Raw genomic sequence first — 18263 nt, 5'->3', positions numbered from 1 at the left:
TTATATATCAGAATATACCTGTAATAAGCAGTTCTTGTATAGCACTCAAGGTTCCCATAACATCAGAATAAAGACTTAAAAAATATGAAAACTTGTATCTAGGGTTATCCGGGTGCCATCTCATTTTTTTTACTTGGTTGGTAATGAAGATATCTTAACATGGGTAAAGACCTCTTGGTTAACTCTCAACAAACACAATCTGTGACAGCAATAGTAACTGCAGATGTTACTGGACTTCCCTGCATGAGGTTCTGCTGAAAGTGAAAAGTCACCTATGGCACTGAATATGCATCACTATCTCATCACAAATTCTCCAATAGAGTCCATACTTTGCTATAAAAAAGAAGTGCAGCCCTAGAGCTCCTAAAAATGTTCCTGTTGCACCTCCAGGACCCTTCCCAGAAGGCCCTGGAGAAATTAAAATCAGAATTGAAATTTCACACAGCATTAGCTGCCCTTACCAGATGGGACTCGGACACATAACTACGACACACCAATGCAAACTGTTGATGTGTTTGTTTGAATATGTTAATTTCGGACTGGGAGATAAGATAAAATCTTAAAAGTACTCTGTGGAATTCTCATGAACATCACCTCATTAATTTTGGATAATATGCTTCTTATGTAATTCAAATAAAACAGGAAGGATTTCAATTAAGTAGTAAATTTTATTATCTAATTACAATATCATACTACAAGCTTTTCCACAGCTGCATATTTCTGAGTTCTATAAAAGCACAGTAATAATACAACAGCGTATAGCATCAGGAAACAAATAACTTCATGGGTAAACGTTTCTACCCTAATTAATATAATGTGCCTATGAGAGCTATCTTTAAAAGACCAGCAAATAAAATATTCAATGAATTTAAAGAAAAAAAAAAAGCTCTCAGTTTAAAAGACATATGATTTATGACAAGACCTAACTGTCTGAGCATCCTTTATTAAATAACCAATTCTTAATCAATACAACCTGCTCATGCAATGATTATCAGAACACCAACAGCATTCTTTAAAAAGATGAATAATAAATTTCAGTGGTATTTGTGAATCTTGCATGAACATATTTTGAAAATTCCCTAATGGTATTTGGACTTACTGAGCAGTATTATATCCAATTTACTTATAGCTTTTAAATTTCAACTTACAATCAATTATCAAAAAATAAATTATTCTAAAGTACATCAAGAAAAATTTCTAGTGAATAACTGAAACATTTTTATCTAGCCCTCTAGTTTGATATTCTGGAGCTTAACAGCATTTGAGGAAATGATTGCTTTAAGAAATGATGGTTTAAGAAATTCTTCTTAACCTAAGACTCATTTGATAACTACCTGGTTTCTAAAACAAATATTCTGTATACACACAAAAATACCCATGTAAGAATGATAATGACCATCAAACACTCTAGTATCAGTCATAATGGAACCCCAAAGGTCATAAAGTTGACGTGGTTCAATTCCAAAATTTTCATGAAACTGCACAACAAAAAGATCTTAATTCACAAATTGGACAGTGTATATTTTCTAATGGGAGTAGTTTGGACTTAAAATTCTATTCAGATAGATGCATACTTCATTATACAAAGGGCATAATATATTATGATAATATGTAATGTTAATGATTCATTAAATGTCAAGGGAACTTAAATCCAAGACTTAAACCAAAGGAGCAATTCCTTTCCAAACTTTCGTCTCACAGTGAGTTGTCGCCTGTAAAGTTGAAAAGATATAAATTATAGATATCTGACATAAGAGGACATGTATGCAATGATAAAAATGATAAATACCTGACACAAAGTCTCTTTCATCTTAAGATGTCTGAACTATCAGCTACAGCATAAGTATGGTATAATGTTCTATATTCATCTAACATCTTCACCTCTATTCCCATTACCATGGGGTGAATTCAGATCATCAGTACATCAGAAAAGAGAGCCAAACCCTGCGAATGAGGCATCCCATCCTCTGCTCACATCATGGGCTAGTGTTGAAGACTCTCTATTTTATCTATGTATACCACTAATGCCTGTTCTCTTCTAGAACTCTCTCAATGGGGTGGCCACAGCAATAATCTCCATTACTATTAACCTCCATCGCCACTTCTTAGCCTTTAATGCCTCATCCTTAACAGGCCACTGGAAGAGGGCAAGTTTAGCACAGTCTTTGCAGAGGCTCCTACCTCCTAATGTTCATACTGACTACTTCTACCTAATGCTCCTGCTTTCTGTTCCTACCTACTACTTCTATCTCTTGTTCCTACCACTGTACCAAAATGCAGCTAACACATTAGCACTCACCACAGGAAAATCTAGTTACAAAGAATGAGCTGTGTAAGTAAAGTGCTGTCAAGTGTTATGCCTTAGAAGAGATTGTATGTGTGTAGACACAAGACCCTATTTATGCAAAATTAATTCACACAAATTGTACATACAATATGCACTTAGTCCACGCCACATAAATGTGAAAGGACTCCTAGTTCTAATCAGCATTTTACAGTCTCTCAAACAATTGAACTAATACTTTTACACAATCATAGCACACCATAATTATTTCCTCTGCAAACTAGGATGATTTGTCAAATGAATATCATTATTCCCTTCTCAATTCTACCTTCACACACTACACGCTTTTATCATAATATGAATTAAATGCAAGTACTGAAAGGGTAAGAGAGATGTATGGTAATAAAAAGTGTGGTTGAGAGAACAGAAGAGAGTGTATCGAAATGGTTTGGTCACACGGAGAAAATGAGTGAGGAAAGATTAACAAAGAGGATATATGTGTCAGAGGTGGAGGGAACGAGAAAACGTGAGGGACCAAATTGGAGGTGGAAGGACAGAGTGAAAAAAATTTTGAATGATCAGGACCTGAACATATAGGAGGGTGAAAGGCATGCAAGGAATAGAGTGAATTGGAACGATGTGGTATACCAGGTCGACGTGCTGTCAATGGATTGAACAAGGGCATGTGAAGCGTCTGGGGTAATCCATGGAAAGTTTTGCGAGGCCTGGATGTGGACAGGGAACTGTGGTTTCGGTGCATTACATGACAGCTAGAGACTCAGTGTGAACGAATGTGGCCTTGTTGTCCCTTCCTAGCACTATCTCACATGCGCGTAAGGGAGGTGGGTGCCATTTCATGTGTTGCGGGGTGGCAATGGGAATGAATGAAGGCAGCAAGTATGGATATGTACATGTGTATATATGTATATGGCTGTATGTATATGTGCGTGTGTGGGTGTTTATGTATATAAATGTGAATGTGGGTGGGTTGGGCCATTCTTTCATCTGTTTCCTTGCGCTACCTCGCTTATGCGGGAGACAGCAACAATAATAAAAAATACATGAATAGAATTAAATGAAACCCTAATCAGTTCACTTGTTACAACTACCCATTCCTTTCACACTCTGCCTGTTTTTGTGTCCTTCAGAAAAAGTAACAAAGTTTTCTTTATCAACATATTTGCCCTAAACAGCCAAACCATTTCCACCAGTGTTCCTACATGCATCGTTTAAGGGTCTCTTACCACCATATATCTTTCTACATTCATTGTATTTTCCTATATCTACTTAGCTATTAAGGTTATACATCTCTATTCTTATTTTCTTATATACTAGACCTAGAAAAACTCAGGGAACATATCCATACAAGAATGTTTCAACAGATGTTTCAACAATAACTTCACATGCACATTTTTGCAAACAAGATTTTCTGAATTCATCATAGCTTTTGGTGCACTCCAGTTTTTTCATCTTTAACCCAAGTTCAGCGTTATAATCATTACTCCCAAAAACCCTAAAGTCTAAATAAACAATCGACACTTCTCAATTCATATGGCTATAACACTAACTATCCATCTACTCCCACAACAAAATCCTTTCTCTTACAAACATTAACCATCAACATACTCATTCACACACCCTTAAAGGCCCATCATTCCTACTAAATCCTCTGATATAAAAAGAATATCACCGACATAAAATAACAGTGGTAGCCTGCATTCTAATCAATTGTGGTTCTGCTATAACTAGCCATCACATCGCTTCCAACAATAATGAAGTCATTCATAATAATATCAAAGAAAACTTATGTAGCATTTATGGATTTAGAAAAGACACAATAAAAGGATTTGGGGGAAGTTCTGACTCCCTATTGAGTATAATAAAAGACTTCTTAAAGCTGTTAAGATGATTTTATCATGGAGTTGTGCTCATAATATGAGTAAATCACAGCACTGGTGACATAAAACAAATGAAAAAATTTGTCATAGTTATGTAAAAAGATTAGTAATAAAAGTGAGCAAATTAGAGCAAAGTGCCAACAAGTATGACAACGTATGTACACCGCACAAATCTATTCTTCAGCAGAGAGAAGTTATCGAGTCCAAGTTTAAATGTCTGATGTGGTTAGTGGCACACGCAAACACTTACTGATAATGACCAAAGCAAAATACATGTAGCTGAGCAAAACAGGGAGTGAGAGTACCTACCCACTTCCAGGTACTTACAAGAAGGTTATGCCATGAGGTTAAGCTAGTGCATAGTACTCACCATACAAGTGATTTGATTCGAAATACTGTTATTCTCAATTGCAATGCACTAAACAGCTCTCATCTTTGGGCTCACTTGGAAACAATATCAACAATTTGTTTATCTTTTGAAAGTTTCTGCACACGCTTCTTCCAGGGTATTGGCAAAACATTAAAAGTCTCTTGCTCTTTCTTGCTGGGCTGTTATACATCTCTATCTTTAGTTTTCTACATGGATTCCATGGTTTTTTGCATATTATATTTTTCATACTTATCCCTAGGGATAGGGGAGAAAGAATACTTACCAAGTATTCCCTGCGTGTCGTAGAAGGCGAGTAAAAGGGAAGGGAGCGGGGGGCTGGAAATCCTCCCCTCATTATCTTTTTAATTTTCCATAAGAAGGAACAGAGAAGGGGGCCAGGTGAGGATATTCCCTCAAAGGCCCAGTCCTCTGTTCTTAACGCTACCTCGCAAATGCGGGAAATGGTGAATAGTTTGAAAGAAAGAAAGAATTTCAATATTCATTTTGTTTGTCTTACTTTGCTACTGCCATTTTAACTTTTATAACAGTATAACTGGAATTGCATCTGGCTAGTGCAAAGTAGTGTTATGTGATTTACTATCATTATCACAAAACTTTCATATTTAAAAATGTCACAAGATTCTCATCAAATTGGTTGAGCTGTTTTTTTTAGTAATCAATTTGCATTCTATATAATTTCTTGGGTCCTCTTCAGATATTTCTCCTGGCTTAAAAGGCACAATATCACCTTCATTGTTCTTGCCTTGTTCACATACAAGAATGGAAAAAAACAGATGTGAATATTAGTACTAACCTTACAAGCAGCTGCATGCATCTTTGTCTGGCACCAGTATGATGGCCCCCAAGTGCACTTCTCACCTCCTAGTAGCTGTTCAGTTGAGTCAGATGTGCAGAAATGTATTCCTTGGCAAACTTTATCAGGGTTCCCAAGCTCTGAGAGTAAGTTAGGAAAGTAAGGTCCATACACTTCGATCAGACTGCGACACTGTGGAAGTAAATACTTTTTAGTATGTAACCTTTAAACATCAGCAACTAAATTCTACTAGCTACCTTACCTACCCTCACTACAATAACTTCATAAAATAATACCTTAATTTATTTTCACTTTTCGAGGAAGGGTAAAAAAACAAACACACACACACACACACATACATACCTCTACATTTCAACGTATACATATATATACATACACAGACATGTACACATGTACATAATTCATATTTGCTGCCTTTATTCATTCCTGTAACCATCCCGCCACACATGAAATGACAACCCTCCCACCCAACACATATGCAAGGTAGCACTAGAAAAACTTTCCATGATTTACCCAAGATGCCTAACATGCCCTGGTTCAATCCAGTGACAGCACATTGACCCTGGTATGCCACATCATTCCAATTCACTCTATTCCTTGCACGCCTTTCATCCTCCTGCATGTTCAGGCCCCAATTGCTCAAATTCCTTTCCACTCCACCCTTCCACCTCCAATTTAGTCTCCCACTTCTCGTTCCCTCCACCTCCGACACATATATCCTCTTGGTCAATCTTTCCTCACTCATTCTCTCCATGTGACCAAACCATTTCAAAACACCCTCTTCTGCTCTCTCAACCACGCTCTTTTTATTTCCACACATCTCTCTTACCCTTACGTTACTTACTCGATCAAACCACCTCACACCACACACTGTCCTCAAACATCTCATTTCCAGCACATCCATCCTCCTGCGCACAACTCTATCCATAGCCCACGCCTCGCAACCATACAACATTGTTGGAACCACTATTCCTTCAAACATACCCATTTTTGCTTTCCGAGATAATGTTCTCGACTTCCACACATTCTTCAAGGCTCCCAGGATTTTCGCCCCCTCCCCAACCCTATGATCCACTTCCGCTTCCATGGTTCCATCCGCTGCCAGATCCACTCCCAGATATCTAAAACACTTTACTTCCTCCAGTTTTTCTCCATTCAAACTTACCTCCCAATTGACTTGACCCTCAACCCTACTGTACCTAATAACCTTGCTCTTATTCACATTTACTCTTAATTTTCTTCTTTCACACACTTTACCAAACTCAGTCACCAGCTTCTGCAGTTCCTCACATGAATCAGCCACCAGCACTGTATCATCAGCGAACAACAACTGACTCACTTCCCAAGCTCTCTCATCCCCAACAGACTTCATACTTGCCCCTCTTTCCAAAACTCTTGCATTCACCTCCCTAACAACCCCATCCATAAACAAATTAAACAACCATGGAGACATCACACACCCCTGCCACAAACCTACATTCACTGAGAACCAATCACTTTCCTTTCTTCCTACACGTACACATGCCTTACATCCTCGATAAAAACTTTTCACTGCTTCTAACAACTTGCCTCCCACGCCATATATTCTTAATACCTTCCACAGAGCATCTCTATCAACTCTATCATATGCCTTCTCCAGATCCACAAATGCTACATACAAATCCATTTGCTTTTCTAAGTATTTCTCACATACATTCTTCAAAGCAAACACCTGATCCACACATCCTCTACCACTTCTGAAACCACACTGCTCTTCCCCAATCTATTGCTCTGTACATGCCTTCACCCTCTCAATCAATACCCTCCCATATAATTTACCAGGAATACTCAACAAACTTATACCTCTGTAATTATATATATATATATAATTGGAGGTGGAAAGATGGAGTGAAAAAGATTTTGTGTGATCGGGGCCTGAACATGCAGGAGGGTGAAAGGAGGGCAAGGAATAGAGTGAATTGGATCGATGTGGTATACCGGGGTTGACGTGCTGTCAGTGGATTGAATCAGGGCATGTGAAGCGTCTGGGGTAAACCATGGAAAGCTGTGTAGGTATGTATATTTGCGTGTGTGGACGTATGTATATACATGTGTATAGGGGTGGGTTGGGCCATTTCTTTCGTCTGTTTCCTTGCGCTACCTCGCCATATGAGGATATTCCCTCAAAGGCCCAGTCCTCTGTTCTTAACGCTACCTCGCTAATGCGGGAAATGGCGAATAGTATGAAAAAAAAAAAAAAATATATATATATATATATATATATATATATATATATATATATATATATATATATATATATATATACACACACACACACACACACACACAAAACCACAAGGAAACTGAAACGCAATAAGTTCCCAAGTGCAGTTTCACGTAATGATCACATCATCGGGAGATACGAGAATGATAGAAGGCACTGATATACAAAGAAGAGACAGATAAGACGACACTTGGGAACTTAACGCATTTCTTTTTCCTCAAGGTTTTATGCATATACTAGATCACGCACCCCACTGTGACATCTTCCAATATATATTCATATGTACATACTTTCTGTTCCTATGCTACCATGATCATTTGGAAAATAATCAAAACATTCCAAAGGAAGGACATAATCTAAATGGTTACAAAAACTGCATACCATTAACTTAATCAAAGACACAGATGTATTCTTACCTGAATTTCTGCTGGTTTGGGGAAAAACCTGCATACTTCTTCTAGTATGTTCTCAATGGTACGGGTGTAATCACCATCCTTCAGCCTCCCATCTATGTAGCTAACTACACCTTTACACACCTGGCAATTATCCAGCTTCATATTCAACATAGCTCTCTGTCCTGAAGAAAAAACGTACAGGTTGATGGCTAAATTTGGTAATACTGTTACTTTCATTTCTTTTAAGGAACTAGAGTAACCCCTATCAATATATATCTTTTTTTCATATATATTAATTATTTCCTGCATCAGTGAGGTAGTATTTTCTTTAACCCTTAACATTTCCTGCAGTTATTGCTATGCACTATCCCTGCCTTTTCGCAAAAATCATGGGAGCAATAAATAGTAACAATAGGAATGAATTTTAGACAGAAGCCTGAAGCACTAGTATGTAGGAATATTAGATATAAATAATAGGTTAAAACATTAGGTAAAAGTAATCTGTTGGAACATTAGGCAGAAGCCTCTAAAGCACTGCGCTAGAGTTGCCCTCTGCCAACAGCCTGTTAAGGGTGAGGAACTTGAAGCTAAAAAGTAGCACTGGAGTCACCAATTATGGAGGCTCTCTGGCTGTGGCCACTCCCTAGGAAGTTCCTGAAGAGCACAGGCATCAGACAGAGAGACAAGATTTGAAAAACTAAATATAATTCAGGGGCAGAGAATACTTGTTTCCATTCTTTAAGTTTTGATAAATAATAAAATTCCTTTCTCTCAGTTGCAAACAAATGGGCTGGGTATCAGCAAGAGTTACTCGAGAGGCCGTATATAACTAATCCATTGTGTGTTTATGATAATAAACAGATACAGAAGTTGTTTAGATCCAGTAATTGAAAGTTTATTAAATAGAGTAAAGTTACTGGGGGCTGGCATACTTCCAATTTTGGGAAATTAACATTGTTTAATCTGGTAACTATAACTATGCTTTAGACTAGAGAGTTCTGTCAGTCACTAGTCATATCCAAGAGAGAAAAAATCATGAACTGGAGGCAGCCAACTTCTAATTACTGACAGGAATAAAAATAATTGAAGGGCTCATAAAACTTACAATAATAAAGAAAATAATTCCAGTACTGTACCTGTATATGAAGGAGGTTTGCATAGTTTCATCTGTTGGCAAATATACTGAGGGTCAAGGTCATGAACCAAAAGCTTGATGATGGCATCACCATACTGTTCTACAAAACCAATACAATCATCTTGTAATGTACCGGGTAGATGGGCACACAGGAAGTCTACAACCTCAGTGATCTCACTCTGTACATAAAAATAATGATGCATATAGATTAATTAATAACATGAAGGATTCACTTTAACAACACACTATTACAATTACATGGTCACTTTTTATGAAATATTACAGTAGGTTCAAAACATTCTGAGCAACTGGTACGAAAGGGAAAACTAAATTCTAAATGCTTCTCATAGTCAATAAATGGCACTACTTACATACTTACAAAATACTATTAGACATCTAAAAAAATGAAAGGAAAGAAGATTGTGTATATGACTATAGGTGTTGTCACAAGTAGCACTTAGCAAGGGAAAGCAGCTGCTCTGATATTATGGCTATGCATCTTAAATGCGATACACGTTTTTATTATTACTATACTTGATGCCTGGGGATAGGGGAGAAAGAATACTTCCCACGCATTCCTCACGTGTCGTAGAAGGCGACTAAAGGGGTCGGGAGTGGGGGGCTGGAAACCCTCCCCTCCTTGTATTTTAACTTTCTAAAAGGGGAAACAGAAGAAGCAGTCACGCAGGGAGTGCTCATCCTCCTTGAAGGCTCAGATTGGGGTGTCTAGATGTGTGTGGATGTAATCAAAATGAGAAAAAAGGAGAGATAGGTAGTATATTTGAGGAAAGAAACCTGGATGTTTTGGCTCTGAGTAAAACGAAGCTCAAGGGTAAAGGGGAAGAGTGGTTTGGGAATGTCTTGGGAGTAAAGTCAGGGGTTAGTGAGAGGACAAGAGCAAGGGAAGGAGTAGCACTACTCCTGAAACAGAGTGGTGGGAGTATGTGATAGTGTTAGAAAGTAAACTCTAGATTGATATGGGTAAAACTGAAAGTGGATGGAGAGAGATGGGTGATTATTGGTAAATATGCACCTGGGCATGAAAAGAAGAAAGATCATGAGAGGCAAGTGTTTTGGGAGCAGATGAGTGAGTGTATTAGTAGTTTTGATGCATGAGACCGAGTTATAGTGATGGGTGATTTGAATGCAATATATATTTGATTTTCTAAGTATTTCTCACATATATTCTTCAAAGCAAACACCTGCTCCACACATCCTCTACCACTTCCGAAACCACACTGCTCTTCCCCAATCTGATGCTCTGTACATGCTTTCACCCTCTCAATCAATACCCTCCCATATAATTTCCCAGGAATACTCAACAAACTTATACCTCTGTAATCTGAGCACTCACCATTATCCCCTTTGGCTTTGTACAATAGCACTATGCATGCATTCTGCTAATCCTCAGTTTGCTGTTAACTTTTCAAAGGCACACACAGTGAGTTAACTGTTACTTTCAATGATTGCTGCATCTACGAACAATGCATAATGCAGACCTTATATAAGCAGTCAAGAGAAAAAGAGAGAGAACTTTACCCATTTGTGCTAAATCAATGAAAAACCTCTAGGGAAATGTGTGAAGTATGAAGATTAATGATTAAGTCAACAAGCATGGAAGAATGGGGTCATGGTACTGATATAACAGTTACAAGCATCTACTCACAAGTAAATAATACCAGAGAACTTATGACAGAATGCCAAAATATTTTGTGTACACACCACTGTTGCATTGTCCAAGAGAAGGTTGTCCAGTTCATTCATAGCAAATTCACAAAGTACACAAACAGCAGACTGCTGTACTCCCGTGTCGACTTCGTTATTAGAGGCATCTGAAAAATTTAATTTTTAATTCTTCAGATCATTCTGTATGTGTTTTGTCAAATTAATTTCAATTTATAAACTGTGCAGCAACAGAAAATTAAATGCTTTGAAGTTGGAACTCTAGAATTCATAATTCATGGACAAAAATGTCACAGAATAAAGTTTGCAGTGATAAAAACTTACTACATTTACTTCATAATTACTTAACCAAAATGTAATACTATTCGTGTGCATGTTACTCTATGCATTTTACAAGTCATTTAAGGGTGAATAATCCCAAAACTAACATATCTCCTATTCATATGTACAGTATATGATCAATATAAACAAATCAGTTCCAGAAGATATGCAAGAGAAAAATTTTAGCTTATCAAATCTGTGTGTTTGAAGGATTTTTTAAGAATGCAAACAAAACCAAATCTTTAAGTACATACTGCATACTTATTCTTTTTCCTATCAGGAGTTTCGACATGAAAAGTTTTGCAGTGTTATGTACTATTACAATACTGCTGATGCAAAGGAATTACAACCAGCTGCTGACATCAAGTCTTTCCAAGCCATTCCATCTGAAAATGTTTCCCCTTCAATGTTCTCAGGTATGTTTATGCTAAGATAAACTTAGATCAACTTTACTAAAAATATGAAATGGTAAAACTTACCTGCATGGTGGACTGAAACAAACATGCGGGAAATGGGAAGTTGGTGGGAAGCATTCAATCTGGGCAGTTCCACATCTGTAAATGAAGGTTTCATGAGAGAAAAAATAATGTAAAAGGAAAAGAAAACCAATCAGAGATCATAGAAAAAATGCATACCACAATTCTCTCAACACAAAACTGACAGGATGCACCTTCTCTTTATGCAAACTCAGTTCATTCTTTTCATTGCCCTTGGGTACCATTGATTTCACTATCTAATAAAATACTTTTGCTAAGCATAATTACATAAATAAGAAGACTAATGCTTTTCAAGACAAGAAGTCTCATCATGGATAAAAATGCAACTATAATTCCAACTTTACTTCACTACATATGAATATGTGGATAAAGATTTAACTTTACTACAAATAAATATATAGATAAAGGTTTAACTACAACTAACTTTACTTCACTACAATAGAATCTAATATCACTTCAGTCTATTTTAAGCTATAACTGGTAAAGTGCATGTGCTACACACTTCATATATGATAAGGTAAAACAACAAAGAAAATAGCTAATATCAAAGTAGCAATATTGATGAAATCACTGAGGCTAAGTAGCATATTAACCATCAAAGCATATACAACTGGAAATATCAAAGTGCAAAATTTACATGATGTTTCCTAAGCTGGTAAATGCAAGACTGCCATTAGAAGATGAAAATGTGCTACACGTGAAGACGAAAATTCTGTGTATGGGTAACTGAAAGAAACTTGTCCACCATTTATCTAGATTATATGACAAACTGACCTTTGGGTTTACAAAGTCCAAGCTTTTGACAAACTTCATCAGGGGTTAGATTATTGATCAACATGTGAATGACCTGGTCTGTGTAGGTATCAACAAATATCTGACACTCTGCTTCAACACTCTTAGGCAAGAGGGAACACAAATTGTCAAGTGCATGACGAATATCTTCCTGGAAAGAGAAGTAAATAAATGTATTCAACCTTAACCACTGGTCTATAGCATAGATTTTTTCATGGTTCATCATTTCCTCATAAATATGCTCATTTTTGCAAACATGGACCAAAATTTAATAGATTCACCTCCAAATGGGGTACCTATGGTGCAAGAACAAAGCTTCTACCAAGAACTATTCTTGAGTCATGATGCTAACAATAATGTGTCAACAGAATGACACAAAGACTAACAAATTCCTGCATACATTTAGGTAGTGGCAAGCCATAATTACAGATATGTAACAGCAGAGAAAATATTCAATAACCTTTACATAAAGTTTCTAGTATCAAAGCAATCAAATTTTCGAAAGCTAAATAAAGTTTCAGGAGCATTCATTTTCTTTTGATTTAATCATATATGAACCATCAAAAATATACTCTCATAATGGGTACCTTTGCTTTAACTAACTAGCCCCATCTGCTAATCAAAATCTGACGTTTAATGACAATAGCAATCATCGGCATTGTGTGATGATTTAAACAAATATTTAACTTCTATGACAGCACATAACTTACCTCTGTCTTATGATCTTGTAGCATTTCTTCCAGTTGTGTCATGGCATACTCGCACATAACACATGAAACATCCTCACCATGAGTTGATTCCTCTACCTCTGTATGTGCCGGACACAGATGAAGCATAGTACAAATCTGATGAGAATAAAAAATTTTTCAATAAAAATCATAATCCATTTACCTGTTACATTCTTTGTTTTAACCTTAAAATCCAGCACAAGAATTATCAGAAATAACACATTGTCTTACTCCATAAAAAAAAAAATCACATGTATCCAAAAAGGGCTCAGTAAAGCCATATAGGTCATAAAAATTTTGAATAAATGGATAAAATTCCAAGTAAATATAGGTATGGGTGATCAGTTCTACAACGACCTCTGTCTTGGGTGAAATAGGGGATACACAGGAACATACATTGACAAGGACACTTGTTTAACAAAAAACTTTCCAATTCAAATTACAAAACAGTTCTAAATTGCCTTAAAAGAATAAAATCTTGTGCAATGGGAATGAGTGATTAGATAAACATTCAGTGAAAGAAAACGTACATGAAATATGAAGGTACTAGACCAGTAAGAAAATCTTTTACATGTTGTCTGAGGATATGCAATATGCCAAAATATAGCAGACAAAAATTATGAAAAACATGCATCATTATGACAAACAATAAGTTAGAAATTTAGAAATATTTGTTAACCTACCCATGAAAGATTGGAGAGAATAATGAAAAAAAAAGAAAAACCTGAAACAAAGCACAAAGAACAGAAATTGTTAAAGCGCAGTGGATTTGTGCCATCATTATCTCAGTATACATAACTCCTTCAAAAATCAATGAGTAAGCTAGTATGGAAGGTATACTGTCATTTGGCACTTTATAAACCACAAATAATTGAAAGATAAATTATGGGTGATGTTAACAGTGAAAACATGTGAATGATGGAATGTGCAATCATCACACAGAACAGAGGTAACTGTAATTACCCTTCTTGTAAAGAGGCTAAGAAACTAATGATGTCTGTGTTACACAAGACAGTTAAAATATGATAGAATGCCAGTTACACTGAAATGGAGGGCAATTCCTTTATAAGAAAGAACTTACAGTACAGCAGAGAATTCTTGATATTTGGCATGTTTTGCATGCATTAGGGGATGTACAATCATAAAGGAAAAATAAAGAAGCATAATGATATAAGCACATAAAACATGAACATCAGTATCTTCCTTCTCATCTCACTAATATTCACTCTTGCTTTTCCACTTATTTTCTCTCTCTATTCAAACTTAAATACAGTTTCTTGGAATGTGGAAAAAGTAAATCAAATATAGCACAATCCCAATTTTTCACTACAGTGCTTCTACAGTTGGTGTGAGAGAAAAACCACCTGTGACATGGGGAAATGGATCAGAAGAGTACTGGAGGGATAGAAGTGAAGGAACAATGCATGGAATCATGTACTGAGATGGAGAAGATTTTTGCCATGGTCATCCTCCTTGATGAGAGTTCCTAGCAAGAATGGGTGTCAGATAAAGATGGATGTGGTTCTATTTCTAAATCTCGCTTATGTCCCACTGTTAAATTTCCAAACAAGTGCAATACAGCAATATTAAACACAAAAAAACTGAGCATTACAAAATATGGTTTCTGAATGCAGGGACAGATGTATGGGTGCCATAATTAATTCTCTTATGACCAACAATCCTGCAACTGTTAGGGTTCTATCTAACCCAGTATGGAGTACAGTTTGCATATCTGAGGTTTCTCCTTCACTTCTCAATAGGCCAGAATGGAATTATGAGCCGTAAGCCTTCTGCCATGTCAACTCTGCAGCCATTATTTCTTTACAACTAGCCCTTTCAGTCAGCTGTGATGTTGCTGCCCTCCTGTTCTACAGGTACTATATTGACTACTGCACTCATGATGTGTCTGCATGTGACCCAGCCACTAACAATAGGAGATGTGACACATGCCTGGCTGCTACTTCCCACAGATTTTGTCTAGTAACCAGCAATAAACATACTGAATATTATGACATTTCCTTTCCTTGAAAACTGAAGTTGTGGAATCCCGCTTCTTTTGCGTTTCCATCTTCTTACAACCTTTCCTCCCTTTCTGGTATAGAAATATCTAAGGAGCAATAAATAATATAATCTTTTGAAGTGCCCTAATTCTTTCCTGCTCATTGAAAAAAAAAAAAGGGGGAAAAAATGTTTAAACCCTACTATGGCTACTCCCAACATTAGAATGATTTTATTCCTATTATCTAACCATTGTATGAATGCACCCAAACTATCATTCCTTCAGCATTTCACAAATCAAATGCTCCATTCCTATGATGAGTTTCAAAATAATGAAAAACATACCTACCACATTTACATACTAACTAAACTTGCCATTCAAAAAGTTTTAAGCTTAAATACCAAACTTAATTGAAGAAACATAGGAAAATGTAATAAAAAACCACAAATTCTACCTACCTTTGTTGGGTCCATCTCCTGAGCTAATAGCTCAATGACTTGATCTCCGTAAGCTTCAACATAATCTTCACATTCATCAGCTACAGAGCTAGGCATCAAGTCACAAAGCTTTTCTACTGCTTCCTCGATATCCTCCTGTATGGATTTAAAAATTTGCAATTCACTGACATATATCATATCTAAAAAGGTTCTCTTTATACTTGCACTTACAAACTATGCAGATATATACCTATGACCTGTGGAATAAGAGAGTTAAGCTACCTATGAATGTCATTACCTCAAACAAGTGGCCACAAACTAACTCATCCTGATTCTAATTAAAGTTGAATCTGTCAAGTCACAATTCACAAGCAGCAAATAAATTACTTGTAACTCTGATATGAAAGCTCAACTTGCTGTAGATTATAAAATGCCAGCTCTTCCACTACTCAAGGATAATAAAACAAAGATGGGTGGAATGGCAACTATGTGCCTATGGTTCCTATACTTTCTGAAAGCATATGTATGTCTCTAATACTACAAAACTGATTTTATGTGGCATACTTGAATGAGAAACTGCACAAGTTGGCTTCTGGGATTAGGAGATAGTGTGAAAGAATGCCGAGAATAAACGTGAATAAAAACAAGATTAAGTTTAGCTGTGGAAAGATACAAGATGGTTGGAATGTGACTGTGAATGGAAAGGGCTTCAAGAAATGAAGTACTTTAGATGTCTGGGGGTGGACATTGCAGCAAATGGAACTATGGGAGGTGAAGTGAGCGATACCATGGATGAAGCAAGAAGCAAGGAAGTGCATGTATAATGAAATAGTAATCCTGACAATGTTGTATGGATGTGAGGCAAGGGGTTATAAAGATTGATGAAATAAGAAATGACAGGGTAAGATAAGGGTGTGGTAGTAAGAGGAGTTTGGATGAGTGAGCTGAAGAGTGTGCTGAAATGGTTTGGAAATATGAAAAAAAGATTTGTGAGAGGATGACCATGAGGATATACATGTCAGAAGCAGAGAAAGAAGAAAAAGGGGGAACTAAGGAGGTGAAAGACAGTGAAACAAGCTTTTAGCGTTTTGAGGCCCGAACATGCAAGTAGGTGTGAGGTAGACAGGTTTGAGCAAACTGGAGCTATGAGGTACTCAGGGGGTGATGTGGTTCCAGTGGGAGGAACCATAACACATGAAGTGTAAGGGGAAACCACCAAAGAGTTTGTGTAGCCTGGTTGTGGAAAGAGGGCTATGGGTTCAGAGAATTATACATGACAGTTAGGGAGTGGGTTTGAACAAAACAGGCAATATTTCATCTATTGCTGGCACTTAACTCATGGAAAAAAAATGCATATATACAAAAAAAATACAAACATTCACATCTGGAGTTTATGCAAAACAATATCATATCAACTTCTATTAAGTGTAATGTACACTAAGAAAGAGTTTGGCTATCATATAAACTGCTGGGTACAGGACATTTTTTTGATGCCATTAAAGGGGTAGAATAGGGACAAAATCCAAAAATAATCAACATAACCAAGAAAAGCAAGAATTACCACCTTTAAATCCCACATTGGAAATTAATGTGCCTTTTTGGACGAAGGATGTTCAAACTAAAGAAATATCTACCTTCTCTGCACTTAGCAAGTCTCATCACTCGGCCCAACACAACCTGATTCACCTAAAACAACGTGCATTCCTTTCTTCTAATTCTGTCTTCTTTTTCTACTTGATGTATCTACTTCCTGACAGATTAAGTTAGCTATAGATATGTTTACACTTTATAAATTCTTAAATCCTGTAGCTAGGAACTGGTTGCTGCCTTAATGGATATCTGACAGGCAAACTTAAAAGCAGAATTTTCTAGCATTGTTCTGATCATTGTTTCTAGCTCTGGCATGTATGTGCAGACATAGTAAACAGTTAAGATGTTAAAAAAAGATTAGGCATGGCCTTCTTCCTCTTACTAAAGAAAAAATACAAAAATAGAATCTTTCTAAATATCCAATTGCTTCTCCCAACTCGGCAAGACAGTATAAGAAACGAACAACAACCTCTTCTGCACACAACCAATCTCTAGCTGGCATGCATAAGAGAGTAAAACCAAGAACTACCATTTAAAGCCATGCTCTACAGGTCATTACATAGTTTAATATACTTTTTCCTTCAGTTGACCCACCGTACTTCATCTCATAGAAAGGACTTCCTACTTCCACATAACATACAGATCCAATCAATTTTCTCCCATGTGCACCTCTCGCTCTCCATAACATTCAAGACCAGATACCCATAGAGCATCCTTAATCTTTCATTTCCTTCTTGGTCTCCGCCTCCCTCTCCTCACTTCTGAGATGCAGATATTCTTTGCCTGTTTTTCTTCTCTTGCCCTCTCCATAAGTCTGACCCATTTCAGCAAACCATAGTCAGCTCTCATGCTCAGACTGCATGAACTACCAAACCTCTTGTGTACACAATGTTATCCATGAAGCAAGAAAAGCAGTGAACACCATACACTATCCCTGCCATCATGGTAAAAATTAATACACGTCATCCCTTACATGATCAATCAACCTTACACCACATATCCTCAGACATTTCTTTACCAACACATACTTTCTTCT

At 36.8% G+C, this 18263-nt stretch overlaps 1 protein-coding gene across 4 annotated transcripts in view; it reads right to left on the bottom strand.

Annotated features, from left to right (window-relative positions):
* Positions 1 to 648: 648 nt before the first annotated feature.
* Sap-r (prosaposin) overlaps positions 649 to 18263 on the bottom strand; it is a 36349-nt gene continuing 18734 nt past the window's right edge. For 2 of the 4 annotated variants that reach the window (XM_071681246.1, XM_071681247.1), the window contains exons 11-19: positions 15659 to 15793; positions 13184 to 13318; positions 12456 to 12624; positions 11664 to 11738; positions 10903 to 11012; positions 9182 to 9359; positions 8067 to 8227; positions 5367 to 5558; positions 649 to 1712 (exon numbers count right to left, since the gene is read on the bottom strand). In XM_071681246.1, coding sequence (XP_071537347.1) covers positions 1659 to 1712; positions 5367 to 5558; positions 8067 to 8227; positions 9182 to 9359; positions 10903 to 11012; positions 11664 to 11738; positions 12456 to 12624; positions 13184 to 13318; positions 15659 to 15793 — 1209 coding nt within the window. In that variant the 3' untranslated portion in view covers positions 649 to 1658. The remainder of the gene's footprint in view (positions 1713 to 5366; positions 5559 to 8066; positions 8228 to 9181; positions 9360 to 10902; positions 11013 to 11663; positions 11739 to 12455; positions 12625 to 13183; positions 13319 to 15658; positions 15794 to 18263) is intronic. The other 2 variants (XM_071681248.1, XM_071681249.1) reach the window with 1 other exon arrangement.

The sequence above is a fragment of the Panulirus ornatus genome, chromosome 32 (assembly GCF_036320965.1).
Source record: "Panulirus ornatus isolate Po-2019 chromosome 32, ASM3632096v1, whole genome shotgun sequence".
NCBI lineage: Eukaryota > Metazoa > Arthropoda > Malacostraca > Decapoda > Palinuridae > Panulirus > Panulirus ornatus.
The sequence above is the reverse complement of the archived record's forward strand: the minus strand, read 5'-3'. Positions and strand labels throughout refer to the sequence as shown.